Source organism: Glycine max, chromosome 18, assembly GCF_000004515.6.
Source record: "Glycine max cultivar Williams 82 chromosome 18, Glycine_max_v4.0, whole genome shotgun sequence".
Lineage (NCBI taxonomy): Eukaryota > Viridiplantae > Streptophyta > Magnoliopsida > Fabales > Fabaceae > Glycine > Glycine max.
In genome coordinates this window covers 6,186,697-6,201,920 of record NC_038254.2, presented here as the reverse complement: position 1 = coordinate 6,201,920, position 15,224 = coordinate 6,186,697, and the positions used below count along the sequence as shown (strand labels likewise).

The 15,224-nt window shown below is 32.8% G+C and overlaps 1 protein-coding gene across 4 annotated transcripts; it reads left to right on the top strand.

Annotated features, from left to right (window-relative positions):
• The first annotated feature begins 1,245 nt into the window (after positions 1-1,245).
• On the top strand, positions 1,246-4,768 carry LOC100808038 (serine/arginine-rich splicing factor SR45a). Of its 4 annotated transcripts, XM_003551273.5 has the most exons (7): positions 1,246-1,384; positions 2,061-2,083; positions 2,175-2,267; positions 2,883-2,991; positions 3,121-3,270; positions 3,750-3,813; positions 3,929-4,768. In XM_003551273.5, exons 2-7 carry the CDS (start codon positions 2,061-2,063, stop codon positions 4,582-4,584), a joined length of 1,095 nt encoding a protein of 364 aa, XP_003551321.1. In that variant the 5' UTR covers positions 1,246-1,384; the 3' UTR covers positions 4,585-4,768. The 4 variants fall into 4 exon arrangements, with proteins under 4 accessions (XP_003551321.1, XP_040868024.1, XP_040868023.1 ...); XM_041012090.1 differs by lacking the exon at positions 3,929-4,768 and having other exon boundaries at positions 3,441-3,766; XM_041012089.1 differs by lacking the exon at positions 3,929-4,768 and having other exon boundaries at positions 3,438-3,766.
• Positions 4,769-15,224: the final 10,456 nt, after the last annotated feature.

Here is a 15,224-nt window from a genome sequence, read left to right as displayed (position 1 = left end):
ACCAACAAATATTTTCTCACTATAATGAGAAAATGTGTTGGTTCTCATCCAACTTCTCTAACAAATACTTGTCATTTGCTTCTATCAAATTCTCATAAGCATTCTATTTTCTTCTATCGGATTCTCCCAAGCATTACACTTTATTTTATAGAATCCCCTCTGCATTATAGTTTGCTTCCATTGACTCCCCCATGCAATGTAACTTGTTACTACGGAATTGCCTCAACCACTTGGTATATTCACTTCACCCAAAAAAAAAGTATGCCTACTTCCATCCATAATTTTAAACAAAAAAAAATGGAAATAGGTTCCATTTTGATATTTGTTGAATAACAAAATGGAAACAAGTTTTCTTTTGCTTATTCATCAAATATGAAAAATGAAGATTTATTTCCTTTTTATAAATTCCAGTGTATAAACACGTTTCAATTTTGTTATTTAATAACAAATAATATGAAAACGTGTTTCTGCTATACTTACAATAGAGCAAAACATGTATTTTTGCTAGATCTACAATAGGTTTTAAAAACGTTACCACATTAAATGCAACTAAGGGTGTGACATGTGTTGACACGAAGAACAACAATGAATATAACCAACACGAAGTTGTGGTGACGAATTCAACAAGACAAATAGACATCTAAGGTGAGGGGACGAAAGAGACAGAATGAGCTTGAATGCAAAAGTTATGTGTATGTACACAAAATAAGAAAATAAGGATGTGAAGAAAAGAAATGAAGGGGATAAGGTGTGACTAACCGAGGGAAGGGTAGATTAGATATTTCAAACTTGTGCTTTAAAAGCTTGGGGGCATGGACGAATCTAGTGTATGTGTAGAATTTTATAAAACTAATTATGTTTATTGTTATTAATGCAATGGTTAAGGCTATAATTAATGTAAAATTGTAGAAAATTAGTTATGTTTGTTATTATTACACAATTAAGATTATTATCATTTAAAATTAAATTTTTTTAATTTTGTGTAAAAGTATTTTTTTTAAATTATTATTTATTAGAAGTTAAACATTTAAACAATGGTAAAGGAAGAAGAAAGAACATTGGCCATAGATCCCTAGGGGCTTGGGGTGCACTTAGCAATAGGAGGTGCTGTCAATAATATCCTCCAATATCAGAACGGAAGATAACGGCCCACGGGCCACAAAGAATTCAAGCGCGTTTAATTCTGGTTTGGTGTCCGATTCTCCAGAAGCCTCCAAAGAACCACAACCTCACGCTTCTCCCTCTATATAAACCTCTTCACCCTCGCCACGTTTGTTTTCCCTTAACGCAAACTGTCATCTTGTCATTCACCGAGAAAGTCGTACTGATTCCTCTTCATCTTTCGTTAAAGCGAGTACTTTTCGTTCTTGATCTGTTGGTTACGGTAAGCTCAAATCTCTTCCTCTCATCGATCTGAATAGAACGATTTAGCTGATTGCATCTTTTTTTTTTCCCATTGTTTTGGGAAATTTGCGTCGATAATTGGACTTCTTCTCGCGTAGCTTTGAAAAAATGCATGGCTCAATTGTTGTCTATATTTCCAGAAGCCTCAATATTTTATTTATTTATAAATTTAGGTTGCATGATCGGAGAGTTTTTGGAGCTAATTTTGATTGATTTTTATAATTTCATTTTGACTTGTGGAGGGATTTAGGAATTGTGTGTGTGTTATGTGATGTTCGATGGAACCGAAATCATGTTGGAGTGGATGCTAGAAGTTAAAAGTAGTTGGATTTGAAACTACAATTTAAAATATTGGATTACAATTTAATTATTCGATTTTATTTCGAAGCTTTGTTACTAGGACATACTGGTAATTCGTGATCAACTTATGAATATTGAATACTTTGTTTTTTCATATTTTTTGGACGTACGTGGTGGATATTGGTAATTTGTGTTGGTGGGGTCAAATACTGATTTTTCAAACTATAAAAATATACCTTCTTATTTGGATTTTGTTAAATGTTTGGTATTTTATTTTTTGTGAATTGACTATTGTCTCATACGAGTACTGATTTATTATTGTTGTGTTTTTTTGGCTGTTCGCTGAATCGTTGCAGATGTCGTATTCAAGGAGATCTAGGTGAGACGCTCACTCAGTGTTTAGTTTCTGCTATTCTGTTTTAAGTGGGATGTGTTTTTTTGCTTACCTATTTCCATTTTCCATTTCATAGGTATTCTCCTTCTCCTTCTCCTTCTCCATACAAGCGATACGGTAGGTCTGTGTCCAGGTCTCTCTCAATATCAAGATCCAGAAGCCGTTCAAGGTAGGAATTTTTTCCCACCTGTAAATGATTGTAAAAAATTTCTCATTGAATATTAATTCGTATAGAAGAATTATAAGATTATGCGATGGAAAACAGCCAAACATTTACCATGATGTATGGTGTTCAATCTATTATAGTTTTTACTTTTAAAAGTGAGTGACTGTGAAAAGTCCCTTTTTTAATAAAAGTAAAACAGAGCGATGGAATAATCAAGTAAGGTTCAGCTAGTAGTTTTACTTCCTTCAGTTGTTTTTCATCTAACAGTATATTCTTATTTGACTTCAGTTTCATTGATGAAAATTGGTGAAAGCAAGTAAATAAGGTGAAAAACAATAATTTTTTAATCATGTGACTCATATAGGTGATATGGAATCATAGTGATTCATGCTTGTATGGTATGATACTATGATTCAAAGCCATTTATGATTTCTTGCAATATGATCAATAACTTGCTGCATCATTTTGAATCCCATTGTGGATTGTGTGATTCTAACAGTAACTGTGAGAACCTTTGCATGTTCATTATCTGATTATGTATTCATGTTTAATTTGTTTGCTTCTGGTAATTATCTGATTATGTATTCATGTTTAATTTGTTTGCTTCTGGTAATTTAGGAGTTTATCAAGAGATGCAGAAAATCCAGGAAACAATTTGTATGTGACAGGATTGTCTCCTAGGATTACCAAGAGAGAACTGGAGAAACATTTTGCTGCTGAAGGAAAAGTAAGCTCTTCAATCCATTATCTTCTTGTTGGAATTTCTAATATAATAGTTGAAAATAGCTTATTATTCCATGGAGATGTAAGCGTACTGTCTGTATACTGTTTCTTATATTTGAGTTGCTCTTCTTAGGTGATAGATGTCCATCTGGTAGTTGATCCTTGGACAAGGGAATCCCGTGGGTTTGGCTTTGTGACAATGGAGACTCTTGAGGAGGCTGAACGATGTGTAAAGTATCTGAATCGCTCTGTACTTGAAGGGCGTGTCATCACGGTGGAGAAGGTATAATACTTACCTAGCAATGCCCTATTTTGTGGGGCCTGGACTTTTATTAGCTATGATTTTTTTATTCAACTCCAATGCATGGAAATTATATGGGGGATTTCTTCTTTAGTTCATCTAAGTTTTGAAAGTTTTGTGCTTGTTTCCATTTGAAGTTTCTGTGGCAGCAGGTTAGCTGTGTGAAGCAGCTCTTCATCAAACTCTCAAATCACAACTAAACAAACAAATCAAATACACCACCAAGTATCAGATCATTGGGGTTGTATGCCCTGCATTACTCTCTTTTTTATTGCGTTTATAACTTATTCTTTTGTGCATTGTGAATTTGTGGGTTTTAAGATTCTCCTCTCACAATTGTGCAGTGTTTAGTTTTTTTTTGGAATAATCATGTAGCATTTTGAATTTATATTGATGCTACTATTGCTTACCCTGTGCATGGCAATACCATCTATTCATGCTCTTATTTGTATCTATTGCAGGCTAAAAGACGACGTGGTCGAACCCCAACGCCAGGGAGGTATCTAGGACTGAGAACTATTCGTGGTGTGTTTTCCTAGTTCTTAAGATTTATTTATTTTTATGTTATGATTGTATAGAATTATTATTATTATTATTTGTTTACCTTGCTAATCCCTATTATGTATTGCATTACATACAGCTCGACGTCGCTCTCCAAGTTACTCTCCTCGTCGCTCTCCTAGCTATTCTCCCTTCAGAAGAAGCTACAGTCGCTCTCCCTATTCTTCAGACCGAAGTAGGAGTCGTTCTTACTCTCCTGACTATCAGAGGAGGAGGTCTTACTCTCCATATCACTCCAGGCGGAGGTCTTACTCTCCATTCTATAGCCGGTACAGGTCCTATTCTCGATATGATCGACACAGGTCATATTCTCGATCTCGCTCTCCGTATAGCAGGTCACCTGTCAGCATGCATGACAGATCATACTCTCCCTATGAAATACGATATGACTCGCCGGATGCGCACTCCTACAGAAGGCACCGTTACCGATCTGTTTCACGAAGTGCCTCGCCTGATGATCCTTATTATGGAAGGCACCGTTACAGGTCTGTTTCTCGGAGTGCCTCACCCAGGCCAAGGAGAAGGTCAAGGAGGAGCTACTCACGGAGTGCTACACCTGTTTCAAAGAGAAGCAACTCACGAAATGTGTCCCCCAGGTCAAGGAGGAGCCATTCAAGAAGCTCTAAGAGGAGTGGCAAATGTGAGAAACGCTACTCAAGAAGCTCGAGTGTGAATGCAAGTTCAAGATCAGTATCGAGGTCAAATACTCCAAGGTCTACCTCTCCTTCAACTTGAAATTTGTTGGTCCTATATGGCTTAACATCTTAGGCTTATAGTGGATAATATATTAGTGTGGTATATGTATGCAGTTCTAGATGGAGTTTTCGTTTGGTTCCGTTCAGGACTTGTCTAAAAACCACCTGATCTTATTTCATGTAGTATGGGATTGAAATTATGTTACTCAGTATAGATTATCTAATTTCGTACTTTCCCTTGGTTTGGTTCCATTTTCATTTTGCCATTTGCTTCTTTTAGACTTCGTATTTTTTGTGTTGTCTTTTCTGATATTCAGAGGATGTGGTCTTCCTAATGTTTACATTTTTATAATTAGATGATTGCCCGATTGCGCTGTATAACATGCTCTGTTCTAGATTGTGATATTAAATCAGCTGCTTTATCTCCACTGTGCGCTTTGGGCCATCTAATTTTGTTTTTGAAAAAGATACAATTAATTTTGGTTATTTTAAACCTAATTCTTGTTCTTAAAATATTTTAAATCAAAAGTGAAAATGTAATTTTTTTTGTATGGTTAAATATTTTTTCATTATTTAGTTTAATTCTGTACAATGTTATAATAATAAATTAGCAATTATATTAGATAACAAATGGCAACCGTTCAAAAAAAGAAAAGAAAGGGTACTTGTATCTAACTAACGTGTTGTATAATTTTATACAAAGTTTTTTTCTTTCTCTAATAGAAAAAGATATTTAAGATATTTCATTTGTGATGAGAGAAAAAATACAATGAGGAACTTAATAGAAAACATGTCTACAAGCATATAAATTTGACACTTTAAAGTTGTGAGTGACATGATTATCTTCATGTCATACAATACTTATTATTGAGTTTGAGAAACTAGAAAGAATAGATTTTCAACTATTTATTAGAATGTGAAAATCTGAATATCCATCTGACTTATTGTGCAACTCCTTTTGCATCCATCTCTATATCAACAAAGTATAAGTTTGCTCTTTTATCCACGACAACACATGTAGGAAACTCCAAGTCTCCAAGTTTCTGCTGGTTGACTTCATACATGGTAGTAGTTTTGGCAATTACAAAAGTTCCCCATTCATCTCTAATACAAAGATCCATTTTATACAAAGTATTTTTTTTCATATATAGAAAAGACATTTAAGGTATTTCATATATGATGAGAGAATAAATATAATGAGGAACTTGATAGAAAACATGACTATAAGCATATAAACTTGACACTCTAGTTAAGCTGTGAGCACATGATTGCTTGACCTTGTACAAAACTCATCACTGAGTTTGGGAAACTAGAAACAAGAGATTTACAACTATTTATTAGAATTTGAAAAGCTGAATCTCCATATGACTTATTATGCAATCCTTTTTCATCCATCTCTATATCAACATAGTATAAGTTTTGTTCTTTTATCCATGACAATGCAAGTGGTAAACTCCAAGCCTCGGCTTTTGCTGGTTCTAGGACCCCAAACATGGTGGCAGTTTTGGCAATTTCTAAACGTCCCCATTCATCTCTAATACAAAGACCCATTTTATACAAAGTTTTTTTTTATTATAGAAAAACACACTTAAGGTATTTCATTTATGATGAAAGAAGAAATACAATGATGAACTTGATAGGAAACATGACTACATGCATATAAACTTCACATTCTAACTAAGCTGTCAGCGACAAGATTAGCTTGAAGCCGTACAAAACTCACCACTGGGTTTGGGAAACTGGAAAGAAGAGATTTACAACTATTTACTAGAATTTGAAAAGTTGAATCTCCATTTGACTTATTGTGCAGAGCTTCTACGACTCCTTTTGCATCATCTCTATATCAACAAAGTATAAGTTTTGTTGTTTTATCCACCACAACGGATGTAGTAAGCTCCAAGCCTCTACTTCTATTGGTTCTGGGACTCCAAACATGGTGGCAGTGTTGGCAATTACAAAACGTCCCCATTCATCTCTAATACAAAGACCCATTCCAAACAACTTCTAATACGATAACAATGCAGCATCTATATTACATTTCAAACACCTAGGCAAAGGAGGTTTCCAAGGGACATGATGATTTTGGGTCGCAGCCATGGAAGAAGGATTGTATCGCGCTTGTTTCCACTTGAACAAGTGTTGATAAGCTAGTAACATCGCCATAACTGGAGCGGTTTCAACATCTTCCCAAACTTTCTCATTTTGCCTCCTCCATATGGTCCTTAAGATGATGGCTTATTTGTTGTAATCCTGGTCTAGATTCAAGGCATCCATAAGGGGAAAGATTAGTTGTTGTATGACTTCTGCATTGTGTACTTGTTGCTGAATTTTTGGCCATAGACCCGAGGCCATCCACACTGAAACTACATGTTCACATCCAAAGATTCAAGGTTGTTGTGACAGAAAGCACAAGTTGAAGGGCATTGAACTCCTTTTGCATGAAGACGAACTCTGGAAGGAAGACAATCACGTTGAATCCTCCGAATAAGATGCTTGACTTTGGGAGGAACTTTTAGGGCCCATATCTTCTTCCAATTTCCTTGAAGACGAACAGATTCATCAAATAAAAGAGAGTCCATTGTAAAATGATAAGAGGAACAAATCAATAGACACCGTTGAGAGCAAATTTCCAAATTCTAGCATCATCATCCATTGTTGTTGGAAATAGGAATGCTATGAATTTGTTGAATGTCTTCATTGCTTAGAATTTGTTGCATAATGTCCACGTGCCACACCTTGTTTTCATGATCAATGAGAGTTAACCTTCATTTGTTCAAGGCCATGTGACGTTGAAGAAATAAATTGGTTGCTACTTGATGTTAGCCATGGTTGGTTCCAAATGGGCCTTGAAACTTTTGCTATTGTTGGCCAAAAAATCATAACCAACATTTGACCAAAATTCCTAGTCGACATCGGCCAAAAAATTCTAACCAATATCAACCAAAAATCCTAGTCGACATCGATAAAAAATAACCTCAACTGACGTTGATCGAGAAAAACTCTAATTGACATCAACTAAAAAATAACTCTGATCGATATTTATCGAAAAAATTCTAGTTGACGCCAACAAAAATATAGTTATGACCAATGTCCATTAAAAAAATTAGTTGACATCGGCCAAAAAAAGTCATAGCTGATGTTGACAAACAAACATCATCGACAGGCGTGACAGTTGACATGGACCGGAAAAATCTCTAGTCAACGTCAGGAAACAATCACCGATCAAACAAAATAAACCTAGTTGACCTCAACCAAAAGGATATCATTGGCTGACATCAGTCAAAAAAAAAAAAAAAACTTGGCCGATTTAACAAAAAAATAGTCTTAGCTGATGTTTGACAAAAATTAGCCTCAATCGAGGTCAGCCAAAAACAATCTCAACCAACATTTATTGGGACTCTTTATTATTTTAGAAATTATTGTGAATTGTTTAAAATGTATTATTTTAAACTAAATATAATTAAGTTTTAAATTATATATTTTTTTGTATGGATTGGATGTATATCCATCCATGAAAAAGTGTTAATGGATGAATTAAATGATTTTTTTTTATCAAGATTGACAGATTTACAAGCAACCATGACGTGAGAACACGATAAATCTGCCAATCTTGATCCCATGAACCATGTACTGATATTATTCACTTTACAACACATTTTGCACATCTATGAGAACTCCTTTAGTTTACTCCCATACGAATCAATCAATGTACCAAGAATATGAACGGGAAAATAGAAAAAAAAATGAACGAAGAAGAAAATGAATGGAAAAGTAGTAAAAAAATGTGAAATTTGCTGGCAACATGATCATAACAGAAATAATTGTCCTAATATATGTCTATCTTAAATTTTTCTTTAACCAAGTGTAATTGTTTAATTATTTTATTAATAATGTAATATAATGTTCTTCTATAAATAAATTGTTAAATAAAAAGTCTTATTATTTTTAATTAAATCTAATGACATAAACAAATTAATTATATTTATTAATATCATATTTTAAATAAAAAATATTCACCTAAAAAATATGTTAAGTAAATTAAATAATAAAACAAAAATAATTATATTTAATAATATCATTTTTTTAAAAAAATTATAAAATTTAATTTAAGAAATAAGTAATTTTAAAGCGAATTAAAAGAATTATATAATATAATATTTATATTTTATAATATTTTAAATTTTAAAAGAAAAACAAAGAGGAGAGATAATATATTCACGTTCATTTGAGTTTATAGCTGTCGGATCTCTTTAGTCAGATTCATTTGTAAAATAGTGTGAATCAAAGCACAAAGTCCAAATAGTATAAATTGAGAATTAAATTGCATATATTGAGAAAAAACAGGAAAAAGAGTGTATTTGCGGAAAAAAAAATCTGTAATAAAGAGGCTAATAACTCTGTCCATTTCCTTGGAGAAGAACTTGTTGTCAAGGAGTTCCTCGGCTCAACTTGTTCCATCATCCTCCTGAAGACTAAGCAAGATCCTACAACTATCATCCATGTGCCGCATTAGACCACAAAGATAAAAAAAAAAAGGACCTAACCTCTCATACTTATGTTGAACTTCTGTTACTTCTCTTTTCCCGGCTTCCTTATTCTTGATGTCTTCTTCAAAGGCTTTCGAACATCAAGTTACACGTGAATTCTCATATAAGGACGCCAATAATTTGAGTTCTTCTCATCATATTCTAAGAATTTCTCAATATGCTTGCCAATATTTGACCCACACCCTGAGACATGTATCCCATAGGAAGTCCGGGAATTTGTATCCAAAATGAAACGTCAAATAACGACACACTTGCTGGATTTTTGCCATTTTTTGATGACTCCTCGGATGAGCAATTGCTTGTCAAAACTCCATAGGTTTCCCTTCATAGCTTTCTAAATATCAACGTAGAACTAGAAAAGCAAAGTATCCGGCTGCCTCCATATAAGTGACATACTTTCCTTTATTACCTCAGGAACCTTCCTACCAGGCATAAAATCTTCTTGCGAAATGGCTTCTATGGGTATGTTAAATTCTGGAACCTTCATCATGAAGATGAAGGTTATTTAGGTTTGGTACGGTATTTCTTCAGTTGTCATATTCAGGTAACTCTCAAAAAGGAAAGCCAAGGAATAAATCTCACAGTTTGATCATGGATAAGGAAAGAAGAGATATGATTAAAAGAGTAAAATCAATCAGGATTTCATAAGGATTCTAGGTCTCAACTTCTCAGGTAGAGAGATAGAAAGACTAACAATAACTAATTTTGTACAAAGTTATATCTATAATATTCAACAATTGATGTAAAAAAATCATTTAACAATTAGTCAAAGTACAATGTTATAAAAATTAATAATTTCACTGTATGGTAGTTTTAAATTGAATGACAAAATCTATGCATTGTTAGTATAATTAAATTCCTATTAATTTATGTATAAAGGTCAATTAGATGGTTGAAATAATTAAAAAAAATTAAAAATACATTTTTATTATTAGTATGATTTTAGTAAGAATTTTTTTATTAAGTGATTAATTATTATATTGATCCTAAATAAAGTTTGAGAGAAAAATATAATGTTGTAACTTTTAATCTTCATATGTTTAAAATAGATCTAAGGATCTTGAGATGATTCGATTCAATTACAAGTCTTCTTATCATATCATATCACCAATAATATTTATTATTATTATTTTTTCTTTTATCTCTTTTTATTAGGTGTCAATTAACATTTTAAGTGTCCAACTAATATTTTTCTTAAATTGCTTTGTTGCTCATGAAACAAATTTATCTAATGATCTGACATTTGTTTTCCTCTATAAAGCACAAACTCTACAACTATTAATGTCTAAAATATAAGACACCACATCAAAACGTTACACCCACCCACAAATGATACTTGCATATTCTTGTGTACTTAGTGTTTTTTTCTTCAAAATAATCCCAAAATAAAAACAAAGTTATATCTTTTAAGTAAGATATATTCACTTTCTTAACCTAATTTTTGACGTTTTTTTATGATAATGATTCTCATTGTCAAAATAATAATATTTATTTACTGCCGTGCTTAGTGCCATATGGATGTAAAGTCCATGTTTACATGACGATCCATGAGTGGGTCGCTTCAAAGTGTAAAAGGTAAATTAAAAAAATAAATAACATAAACATCTGCAACTAACTTTTTTAAAAATTAAGGAATAAATTACACAGTTACAAACATGACATGCATCACCTGCACATAAAAAATGAATAACATACTTGCACAACTATTTTTTTTAAGATTAAAAAATAAATAAAACACAACTAATTTTACTAAAGGTTAAAAAATAAATAACAAACGTGTATATACACAATTAGCTTTTCTAGAGGTAAAATGAATAACACGCATGCTCACCACATGTATTGCACCCAAATGCACAACTATAAATATTAAAAAAAAAATACTACAAACACACATGCACAGATGCACATTTATGTGAGTGAGGTGGTGTATTTTGTTGTACTTAATTTGCACAGAGCAATATTCTCTTTTAAATAAATTAGATTTTTAATAATTAACATAAAGTATTATCTTATTTTTATATATCATTGTCCTTGGTAAAAAAATTTACTGTATCTAGCTAATTTACTTTATTGAGACATTTCTCAATCAATTTTTGCTGAACTCCTTTTTTGAGGCAGTTGCATGCGTACTTTGTCTTCTCTTGGGAGACTATACATTGATGTATCATCTTGTTTATTTGTCACTTGCTGATATTTCCAAGTACTAAAATGCATAGTCCTTTTTTTTATGTGAATACTAGATACGCAGTGCCTACAATATTTAGTTCTAAACCTGAAAATCTCAATATAATGAGAAACGCATTAACCACAATTATTGACAAAGCCAATAAAAAATTGTATATTTTTATGCCCATGACTAGAGAAACAACGACAAGTAACAAACAAAATCTACAATTAAAGATGTTGGTTCTATGTTACCCATCAAGAAGAAAGAAACAGAAACTACCAAGAAAACAATAAACTAAACCAAAGCCAAGAATAACAATTAAAAAAAAGCAAAACCCAAAAGCAAGAACACAATGCAATTATGTGGTTTAGCCAATGTAGCCTACATCCATGAGAAATAGTAGCTCAATTATGAAAACAGAATTGAAATGAGATACAACAAAGAACTCCTTGTTCTTGTCCCTTACATTCAAGAACTCTCACGCCCTTGAATCTTTATCTCTCCTACTGAATCTGTCTAATATCGCAGAGGAGTTAATATGACAGAGGAGTTATTTCAGGATTCCCTACTCAAGTGTTTGAGGTGTTAGCTTAAGTGTATGTACCAATTATTTTCTTTTACTTATACAATGGGAAGTGTTTATACTTGTCAGGTAAGTGTTGTGTGAGAATTGTATCTTATACGCCAATAGTTCACACAAGTGAATTGTCCATCCTTCATAATTAATAATGCATTGATTAAGAAATTAATAAAGTTGTTTAAAAATTATACACTTTTCTATACAACTTCACTTTTGATTCTTTAATCAGTGTCTTCAAAATACATGTCAACATTTTTAGAGCATGTCACAAAATAATTTAAGGGATCAAGTTAGTGAATTCGTTAGGCTGATATCAATAGAGTAGGTAAATTACATTTTTACTTTCTAAGGATAACTAAATTTCGTTGTCTTCTTTTTCATTTAAAAATTATACTAATTTTAGACTTGACAGTTTAATGTATGGAACATTTTAATTCATCTTAATAAAAACATGTCTCTGTCTTTCTCTCCGTTTTTCCAACTCCCTTGTGTCCATCAACAACTAATTTAAAATTGGAATCTTTAAAAGATGAAGTAAATTGGAATATTCAAAAGATGAAGTCTTGAAATCAGTAAGTTAATTAAAATTAACTGCCAATGAAGTTGAAAGCTGCATTGAGAAGAAAAAGTCATGGAAAACTCATTCATAATTTCTCTTTGCCACTAAGAAATTCTGATTATATAAACTAAAATATTACACATTTTATCTTTTAGAAGATGTTGGTTAATTTGAAAATTCGAGATGACACTGGATAAATCTGAAGTCGTGTATAACACTTTCAGATTGAATCAAATTTCGGGGTTCAACCAAAATTGTTCAATCGGATAAAATCAGAAGATTATAATTCAAGAGTTTTGTTTTGGTCTTGTATGTTTTGTCACTCCATTATGCTTTCTGAACCAGAATGATTATTTATGATCAAAGAACATGTGATTTTTGGCGGTTGATGAAAGTTTTTTCTTTTTTTAAAAATTGCTGTTGATGGAAGTTTTAGTAACTTCCAACCGTTGATGGAAGTTTTAGTAACTTCCATGTAACTTCCAAAATTTGCCTAAACCAAACATCTCGTTTTTACATTAAAACAAGCGTGCACCCTTATTTTAACATAATAAAGAGATCAATTACACTAAAATGTCCAACAAACCTCCCCCATTTTAGTGTAATTATCGATCAAATCACCAAAGTCATAACATACCACAAACTACTGCATAGATGAAATATCGTGACAATTGAATTTCATCTTAGCAAATTACACGTTTCAAATATTCGAATATCAGGGTGTCACTAAGGATTGAACCCTTTCTATTCATAATGAATACATGAAGATAATCTGCACAATAGTTTATAACATTACTCTTGCTTGACACTAGTTTACTAGCTTGTGTCCCTATCATTCATAAGCATATCAAAGCCAAGTCCCAGCTTCTTGAAGCGGCTGAACTTCATGCTTATATAGGTAGTCATTTTCTTTCTTGCACCTGCAAATGCAATTTTTCAAAAGAACCATTGAGAAGTTATACTTCAACCTCCTTAACTTGCAGAACCGAACACATTCCTTTTGGGATACTTTCGATGATGTGTTCCAATCTCTACATGTTAAGCTTTCCACATTGAATTCAGCACCTAATGTCATATTAGATGGGAATTGGGTATCTTAACATAAGAGATTTCAGATGGACTTTAATCCTAATCCCACAGCCGACCTTTTCACGAGATCTCTACTTAACCCTTTGGTTAAATGATCAGCCAAATTATGCTGAGTTCTCACAGCCCTACATCCCCAAATTTTGAGATAACTCAAATTTGGTGTCTTTTTGTTCCAAAGTTCATATGGGGTAACCTTATTCCTTTTGTTAGGAATTCGGTTCAACAAGTAACAGGCTGTCAACATAGCCTCACCCCAAAATCCTTCACTTAAACCCGAATAGGATAACATGGAATTCACCATTTCTTTCAAGGTTCTATTCTTCCTTTCGGCTACACCATTCTATTGTGGTGTATAGGGAGCTGTAGTTTGATGTATTATTCCAGTAGATTGAAAATAAACCAGATTATAATACTCACCTCCCCTATCCGTACGAAGAGTTTTGATTAGCCCATTTTGATGAAGTTCTACCTCTTTCTTATAAATTTTAAATTTATCAAGAGCTTCATCTTTTGTATTTAATAAATATACATAACAATACCTTGATGCATCATTAATAAAAGTAACAGGATATTTTTTATGACCTAATGATGGAGTAACATGCAAATCACACAAATCCCTATGAATAAGGTCTGAGACTTTAGTCTCACTTTTAACATCCTTAAAAGGTTTCCTAGTGATCTTGGTCAACATGCAAGTTTTGCATTTTTCAATGTTCATATCAAAAGGAGGAATCATACTTGTTTTTGACATATCTTTTAATCTTTTGTAATGAATATGTCCTAATCTAGCATGCCAAATTTATGATTTTGTCATATTAGTTATAGAACTACACGAGGTCACACAAACAGATTCATGAACAAAAGGAACATCAATGTTTAATTTAAACATTCCATTACAACGATAACCAAATCCAACAAACGAACCATGTCTTGACAAGATGTACTTGTCACTTTCAAGTACTTGCTTGAAACCACAATTATTTAAAACCATACCAGACAATAAGTTCTTACGAATACCGGGTACAAATAAGACATTATCCAAATACAAACTTTTTCCGGAAGTAAAAACTAAATTCACACAACCTAATCCTAGGATTGGTTCAGTTGCAACATTGTCCATCTTCACAATAGAGCCATCATCGATTGGTCTAAATTCCTTGAACCAACGACAATCTTTGCATACATGGCTTGTTGCTCCCGAATCAAACCACCAAGCAACGTCATCATCCTTGTTGCTTTTCAGGATCATTAGACCCACTTGAACCAGCCTTGTTCTTTCCTTTGAACACCCGGTAATCCCTCTTTAAATGACCAGGTTTCCCACACTTCCAACATGACAATTTTGTCTGTTCGTTTGGACCTTTGTTCTTATTTCCTTGAAATTTGCGTTTGTTACCTTTAGCATTATAATTTTGCTTAACTGTTCCACTTTCCTCTACCATATTAACGGAAGAGGAACCTTCTACGTTTTTATCATTGACTTTGTCAATTTCCTGAGCCCTCAGCGACTCCTCAATCATGAAATGACTATCAAGTTGAACCAGAGTCAACTCTTCCTTCTTATGTTTCAAGGTATGCTTGAAGTCTTTCCAAGAAGAAGGCAGTTTATCAATTATAGATGAAACTGCAATGGATTCATCCATTTTCAAATCATGTTGAGTAAACTGACCCAAAATCCGCAGCAGTTCATTATATTGTTCCATAACAGACCTCGAATCAATCATTTTGTAATTAAAGA

Bases quoted from the DNA above. Each gene is read 5' to 3' on its own strand.
- LOC100808038 (XM_003551273.5), top strand. From the start codon at position 2,061: ATGTCGTATTCAAGGAGATCTAG. The intron at 3,271-3,749 runs GTATAATACTTA...TATCTATTGCAG, and splicing joins GTGTCATCACGGTGGAGAAG to GCTAAAAGACGACGTGGTCG. The intron at 3,814-3,928 runs GTGTGTTTTCCT...CATTACATACAG, and splicing joins AGGACTGAGAACTATTCGTG to CTCGACGTCGCTCTCCAAGT.